Here is an 8,031-nt window from a genome sequence, read left to right as displayed (position 1 = left end):
TAAAGTAGCGACCCCGCCTCCTTTTGACTGCCGCCATGTTTATTGTTTAAATCAGGACCAATCCGGACGCTCGGATTATATCCGTGGTTACATACGTGAGCGCTAACGTTCACGACGCTAACGGTCGTCAACGCCAAAACACATGGTTTAAAAGCGACAATAGTAAAAAGGCAAAATATGTGTCACACGCCATCGTGACATCACACGCTAACAGGAAAAGACGCATTTGCCTTTAGAAAAAAAAAAAAAGCCACGCCCCCAGGAAGGAAACAAATAAGCCACGCCCCCATGAAGTATCTGACAGTCTGCGGCGTAGGACATTTTTTTAATGTTTATTTGTTTAATGTTTATACATTTTCAAAAATAATAATAAACTTTCATACAAGAAATGCAGCTGAATGAATGTAAAGGAAGATTTAAAAATATAGAAAAGAAATGCCACGCATAAGAAAACAGATCAAATGCATCAACTTAGACAAATAGAGTCAACAAATAGAGTTTAAATGTAAAACGTGCATTTTAAAGGCGAAGAAGTTGATGACTTCAAAAAAATGACTTGAACTCGCGAAAAGACAGAAGTGAATCTGACGGATTAACGTTGAATCTGTTCGTCTTCAGCTGAAAGAGACGAGCAGTGTCGGCGTTCCCAGAACCTTCCTGGTGTCTGGAAAACAGAGATCTCTGGAGCTGCAGGCCAGGTACCTAAACACACACACACACACACACACACACACACACACACACACACACACACACACACACACACACACACACACACACACAGGGGCTCAATCAAACAGGATGTCTCACTCGGATTAATATATTAATTGTTTTTCTGCAGGACGGAGGAGGAGAAGAAGGACTGGATCCAGGTGAACACAAACAAACAGAACAGAAAAATATATTTCCATCATTCAGTTTATTTATTTATTTTATTGTTAAATGTTTTTTTATTTCCTATCATTCCTTATCATTTTTAATGATCTGAAGTCAATCTTTATTCATTCTTTGTTTCATACAGATTTAAAGGGAGATTAAAACGCCGCTACATTCAAATAGAATATAAAAAATTTTTTTTACATAAATAAAATACAAAATAAAAGGTTAGACGGAAAAACATTGAATAAAGAACTATTGTGGACAAATGTATTTAATTTTCCATCAGAAAAAAAAAAACAATTTTAGACTGCTGTCTTAATACATTAAAAATATACATAAATACAGTGTATGTTTTATATTTAAACTTTTATTTAAAAGTTAAAATAAACAAAAATACGATCATTAAAATAGTAAAAAAAAAAACGCTTTACAAAATAAACAGAAAAGATATTTTTATTTGATCCATTAATTAAAAAAAACAAAGCATTGTTGTTGGTTTTATTTATTTATTTTTTAACAGTCTTCATTCTCCACCTGTGTTACTGTCAGCGTTTGAACTGTTTTATTATCGGCTATCAGCCAAATTGAAAACACCCGCATGAAAGCCGACAGTTAAAACGTATGATATTGCAGAATTATCCGTATTATATATAAGTTACGTTTTTGCCTTCGTTTTGTTTCGTTGGCGTCCTCAGGCCATCCAGGCGACCATCCAGAGACACGAGAACGCCATGGAGAGCTTCCGACACCTGAACTGTTCGCTCCGGGACGACGAGTCCACGCCGCCTCACTCCCCGGTAAACGAAAAAAAAGAAGAAAAGAAAACACTCCCCCGAGTGGCCGAGCCGTGGTACTGCAACATAACGCGCTCTGTGACTCCAAGACAGAGTTTATTAAAGAGATTGTTAACCTGTGTGCTTCTCAGAGCTGCGTCGAGTTGGGGAAACGAGCTCCGACTCCCATCCGAGAGAAGGAGGTGACGCTGTGCATGAAGTGTCAGGAGCCGTTCAACTCCATCACCAAGAGACGGCACCACTGCAAAGCCTGCGGACACGTACGTTCGCCTCCGCCTACGATAGCAAACCAAAACACCTTCCGGCATCTTGGAATGTCCAAAAAAACACGTGCTGTGTTGATTATCCGTCTGTCCCCCCCCCCCCCCCCCCCCCCCCCCCCCCGTTGAATCCAGGTGGTTTGTGGGAAATGCTCCGAGTTTCGTGCTCGTCTGTCGTACGACAACAACCGAACCAACCGTGTGTGCGTGGACTGCTACGCCACGCTGGTGGGCGTGTCGCCGCTGCCCGTCGGGCTCGTCAGCAGCAGCCAGAGGAGGCGCTCCATCCTGGAGGTCAGTGTGACGTCACCTGGTGACGTCACCAGGTGACATCACCAGGTGTTTTTCAGTCTCGAAGGTGACCGTGCGCTTGTGTGTGTGATTTTTTTTTTTCCCGTCACCTTCGGGATCGCGATAATCTTCATTTTCTTTATCGCTAAAGTTGCAGAAAAAAAATATGATTTCTCTCTCGTTGCCATAGAAACAAGCCTCGCTGGCAGCAGAGAACAGTGTAATTTGTAGTTTTCTTCACCACATGGAGAAAGGAGGGGGGCGGGGCTGGCAGAAGGCCTGGTTCGTCATCCCCGAGAACGAGCCGCTGGTGCTCTACATCTACGGAGCTCCGCAGGTACGTTTACGTACACCACGTAAGAAACAGCCGACGGGAAGGCAAGTAGTAGTACCAACCAATCAGAATACATCTACCAACCAACCAATCAGAATACATCTACCAACCAACCAATCAGAATACATCTACCAACCAACCAATCAGAATACATCTACCAACCAATCAGATTTTGCTGTGATACGTCCGGCCTCTGGTTGTGGTATAAAATATATCCCATGATGCACTCTGAGGAGCCTCTATGTTCACGCGAGGTTACTGTATGTGTTGTTTTTCTTCCAGGACGTGAAGGCGCAGCGCAGCGTCCCTCTGATTGGCTTCGAGGTCTCTCTTCCCGAGTCATGTGACCGCCTGGAGCGACGTCACGCCTTCAAGATCTCCCAGAGTCACCTGACCCTCTACTTCAGCGCTGACGGGGAGGAGCTACAGCGCAGATGGATGGACGTCCTGCTGAGGGCCGGCAGAGGGGAGGAGCTTCAGGTCCACCGACCAATCGTGGAGAGCCTGGAGGAGGAAGGGGAGGAGTTTGCTGCTGCGGAGGGGGAGAACACGTGATTGTACTATGGAGAAATGAAGATGAAGGCGGAGTCTTTAAATGAGGATCAATCCCTATACTGTTGTAGCTAAAATATACGCTAAACACACACACACACACACACACACACACACACACACACACACACACACACACACACACACACACACACACACACACACACACACTCTATATTTAAAGTTGCATGATTCCTCCCAGCTGTCCACACAAGATGGCGTCTCTCTCTCTCTCTCTGTCTCTCTCTCTCTCTCTGTCTCTCTCTCTCTCCCTCACTCTGTCTCGCTTTCACATTTCTTTCACCTGTGCTGGTGGGCGGAGCCTGTGTGGGCGGAGCCTCTTCTGACAGTCGTCCTTCCTTCTAACAGAAGTGACTTCACCGTGATTCGAGATTTCATCGCTGTCCCCCCCCTCCCGTTTTTCTGTCTGCTGAATGGATGTAAAATAAATAAAAAAACGCTACCCATAATCTTTATCTACCGTTGCCATGGAGACGCCTCCATCCAGAGCTGTGACACCAGATTTGCATCATACACGGGGGGAAAAAAAATGATCCCAAAGCTGCCCAAACAAGTGAAATAATCCGAGCTGCAAGTCGATCGATCAGCAATGATATCGATGGTCGATTGATCGTTTCTGAAAATGTCCCAAAAATATCCCATCTGATCGATAGAAGCCCTTAAATACGGGCGTTATCAATAAGTTGGAAAATAATCAGCACAGTAATTGATAGTAATCCTTGTTGGCAGCCCTGGAATCATTGATTACCCGTCAGTTGGACACGGCTGCTGCCCAGCCTGGATCTCTCTGATTGGACGTTTCCTGGAATCAACGAACTTTTAAGCACATCGAACCGACCGCGAGTCCTCTGGTCCTCCTGAAGGTTGCGTGTGTTCCGCTCACTTTGTAGCTTCGGTTACTGGGAATTACTAAAAGTCACGTTTGCACTGACAGAACTAATGTCCAGGAACCTTCCGAGGAACTAAAAGCCGCCTTCGGCCGTCTTGTTTCCACCGCGGTCTAAAACAACTGAGCAGCTGTTGAAAAAAACATCAAAACACCCGACCAATCACCAACGTCCAGAGCTATGAGCCCCGCCCAGAAAGTTCCTACGCCTTCGTGAGTACCACCACCACCCCCTCAGGAGGAACCGTATCTCCTCAGTTAGACCCTGGTTCCTGCGGTGGAAAACAAACACAGGTGGAACAACTGAAGGTTCTTAGTTCCCGAGGACGGTTCCTGCGGTGGAAACGTGTTTACGTGCTAACAGCAACAAGAAAGTTCAACAGACACAAGTTGAACTCAGACTTTTGGTTCAGTTTTTACTCTCCAGACGAAGACGCAGAACCTGCCGCCTCATTTAGATCTCGATTTTCTGTCGAAACCAATGAAACAAAACAGAACCTGAGAACCACAGAGAACCTGTTCTTCGTCTGCAGGACTGGACCGCTCCGGGAATCATATCGGACAGTTCTTCGCCTTCCTGTTTAAGCCCCGGCGCTGCTGTCAACGTCGAGAACACCGGACAAAAACGTTTTTACAACACAGCGATTGATCCAAAAAAAACACGACGACCTCTGAGGGGCGGTCGAGGTCACAACGTCGATCGTCTTGAGAAAAGAAAGAATCCCGAACGTCATTAAAACATCGTCTAACGTGGATGTTCGGTCCAACATCGCATCTCAGTTACTGTGAAACTACAACTTCCATCTACACCTGTAAACACGCGTCAAATTGTTCAAAACCCAAAACTGAAGGAGGAAACAGAGAAGAGATTTTTAAAAACACGAAAAGAAGGAACAGACTGATGGCTCCTCTCTAAATGCACTTAAAAAGACGCTTTCAATTTTTGATGCCAAATTTCCCCCAAAGAATAAAAATTCTGACTTCCAACCTTGTCTGGACGTCAACTACATTTCCCAGCAGCCTCTGCTAAGAGGCGTGGACTCGTTAGCCTCTCTTTCTTCCCCCTCTGCTGGTGATGTTGGGTACTGCAGGTTTTAATTTTATTTATTTTATAAAATCCTCTCGAGGCAGTTCGTTAACAATCCTGCAGAAACCTCACCGAGCGTTTTACAGTTTTATTGAACTCTTGAAAGTTCTCAGTCAGATTGTTTTTTTATCGTCGTTATCGATAAATTTATGTTCTTCAAATGTTTGTACCTCGGAGTTCGAAATCGTCTCGTCCAACTTCTCAAACATTCAGACGGACTCAGAGAGAAACTGGAAGCAGGTGAATTCATGAGGCCTTTGATAAGAGAAATAAATTATTTTCTGTTTTGATATTTTATAAATTAAAGATGTTACGCTTCTTTGTTTTGACGCCTTTTTTCACTGCTGATGTTCAAAACAAAAAAAAAAGATTTTGGCTTTCGAAGTGATTTTAATTACAAATATATGAAATAATGTTAAATTTTGACTAAAACTAAATCAGTGACTAAAAGTCACAGTTTGGACTTTTTAGTTCACAAAATGTTGACTTAATGTTTAACTTTAAGCATTTTGACTCCAACCAAAACAATTTTCATTGAAAATTTAAAACACAAATGTTTTGTTATTTCAAAGAAAAGTCAAAAATTTCAGTAGTTAATTAAAACTCTGCATTTAGAAAATGAAAAAAAACCATCTCGGAGACATTATTATGTATTTACGATCCAGATTTTCTATAAGAAATGTAAGTAGTGACGTCCCGTTAAGTTTCCGAAATGTTTCTTCTTCTGTGAATGCAAAAAAAACAACTTCGAATTTTAGAAATTCATTTCAAAGTTTAACTGACAGAAAAATGAAACCTGTGATCGGTTGCTTTATGTTTCTGCTTCCAGTTTCTCCTGTTTTGAATGTTGTCGGTTGGACATTTGGAGACTTTCAACTCCAAGACCAGAAGATTTATTGTTGAATGAAGGAAAATGATAACTAATAATGAAAATATTCGTCTGTTGAAGGCTGTGAGATTTTTAAGGAAACTGATGAAGATTTTTATGGACGTAAAAAAGTTTGGAAGTTTTTAAAAGACAGTAAGACGGCAGACAGAGACATGAAGCGTCTCTGACAGGAGCCTGAACCGGACCTTCATGTTTCTGCTGGTCCTCTCCGGGTCCGAACCGACTTGGCGGTTTTGTGTTTTCCTGGATTCTGGGAAGTGAATCCAGCGATTAGATGGAGCCGATCTGAACTGAAATCCAAAAGAAAAAAACCTCTGAGGACTTTTAGTTGTTTTTATCGTTGGTTCAGTACTTCTCTCTCTCTCGTCTCGATAAACACCTTTTGGACAAAGTGTTTTTGATAGTGAAAAAAAAAAGCAGATATTATGAATATTATTATTGTGATTCTGAAGCTATGACGAACTGAAAAGAAATTGTTGTTGGATATTTCTGTGTTTTATGAGTCTGGGTTGTGTTGATGTTTGCTTGATGCAAGTTGATGCAAGAAGAAAACAAAAGTAACTTTTTTTTTGTATATATAATTTATTCTCCCGTGACTCCGCCTCCTCTGGGTCACATGACTGTAAAAGGTCAAAGGTTAACGCTCGCTGTTCCTCCACGCAGCCAAGAGCCACATGGGCGATTCTAGCTTTGGCGGCGGCCATGTTGGTTTCCACGGTTTACACCGACGGGGTTTGAAGGTTAAAGGAACAATCGGACATTTTTAGTAAATCCTTCTGTTTTCGTCTCTGATGTTTCATATCTACTGTTAGCCTAGCTTAGCACACAGACAGGAGGGAAGCTGTTGGTAAAAGTAAGCTACGTGAAAAAGGCAACAAAGGTATAAGTCACTTTGAGTAATGAATTTAAGGATGTTACTCATGCTGTGAAATAACTGTAAACATAACTCAGTAAAACATCTTAAAAGTTAAAAATATACAGAGATATTCAAGTTAGCTTCAATGCTAATGGCAATTCGAGCTTAAAACACCAGGGGGATAGATTGTTGTTGTTAGAAGGTGTTTTTTTTTTTTTCTTTCTTTTCGTGGATCTATGCTAGCAGTTTCCCCCCCCTTCCAGTGTTTGTGCTAAGCTAGGCTAATGGCCTCCTGAACGTAGAGATGAAAACATCCGGGAACGTCTGACTGCGTTTTCTCAAAATGTGGAAAAATTTGTTTCTTTGACTTCGACCTCAATTTCCTTCGCTAACTGGTGCTCGGTCTGTGTGTGGCTCCGGTTGTCCCGGTGTGGTTTTTTAGCGTGTTCTTGGCGTGTAAAAGCAGTGGGAATGGAAGGAAATGGCCAGTAACGCAGCCTTATAGCTCCCATCGTCATCATCAGCTGTTCTTATGTGGTGGAAATGTGTTGAGCAGTCAACGCTTTATTTGCCTCTTTTGTTCGAGTTTTACTGAATCTGTTCTGTTACCAGAGAACCTTGGTGACCGGATCCGACCAATTCTGACTGGTTCTGACTGGATCCGACCAGTTCAGACTGGTTCTGACCAGTCCTGACTGGTTTTCACCAGTTCTGCCTGGTTCTGACCCATGTGTGTATCACCCAGTTGAGCAGTGGTGTGTTGTATCGGTCCAGTAAGCACTTTCTGTTTTATATTCTCTTCAGAGCTGGTGAACTTGTCCAAGCAGCATTCTGTGTTTAAGTATTTCATGTTGTTACTTTGGGCTGAAAACCACACGTCGGTTCAGAAGCAGTTTCAGTCTGAGACGGACGGGTTTTAGATGGAGATGAGCGGGACCAAAGATTTAAGTCCAACTTTTTACAATAAATCAATAACCGGGACATTATTTCTCTTTCAACGCATAAACATAGTGCGGCAACAAATATAAGACGTATAAGGAGATTGTTCTGAAAACCTGAATGGAGAAACCAAACAAATTAGTAATTATTGTTGTTATTGTCAATTTAAATGTCAACCTGCTCATCTCCAGTGAAAACCAGCCGTCACCTTCTGGCAGCCGGTCAGAACCAGTAACAACCAGT

At 42.6% G+C, this 8,031-nt stretch overlaps 1 protein-coding gene across 2 annotated transcripts in view; it reads left to right on the top strand.

Annotated features, from left to right (window-relative positions):
* Positions 1-3,650, top strand: part of fgd1 (FYVE, RhoGEF and PH domain containing 1) — a 22,536-nt gene extending 18,886 nt beyond the window's left edge. For both annotated transcript variants that reach the window (XM_069716614.1, XM_069716615.1), the window contains exons 12-18: positions 619-698; positions 842-872; positions 1,575-1,676; positions 1,805-1,933; positions 2,069-2,227; positions 2,415-2,561; positions 2,841-3,650. In XM_069716614.1, coding sequence (XP_069572715.1) covers positions 619-698; positions 842-872; positions 1,575-1,676; positions 1,805-1,933; positions 2,069-2,227; positions 2,415-2,561; positions 2,841-3,113 — 921 coding nt within the window. In that variant the 3' untranslated portion in view covers positions 3,114-3,650. The remainder of the gene's footprint in view (positions 1-618; positions 699-841; positions 873-1,574; positions 1,677-1,804; positions 1,934-2,068; positions 2,228-2,414; positions 2,562-2,840) is intronic.
* The last annotated feature ends 4,381 nt before the right edge of the window (positions 3,651-8,031 follow it).

The sequence above is a fragment of the Brachyistius frenatus genome, unplaced genomic scaffold (assembly GCF_029030835.1).
Source record: "Brachyistius frenatus isolate BFR_SWC_R1_liver_20210118 unplaced genomic scaffold, ASM2903083v1 Contig_159, whole genome shotgun sequence".
Taxonomy (NCBI): Eukaryota; Metazoa; Chordata; class Actinopteri; family Embiotocidae; genus Brachyistius; species Brachyistius frenatus.
This window is presented reverse-complemented; position numbering and strand designations above follow the sequence as displayed.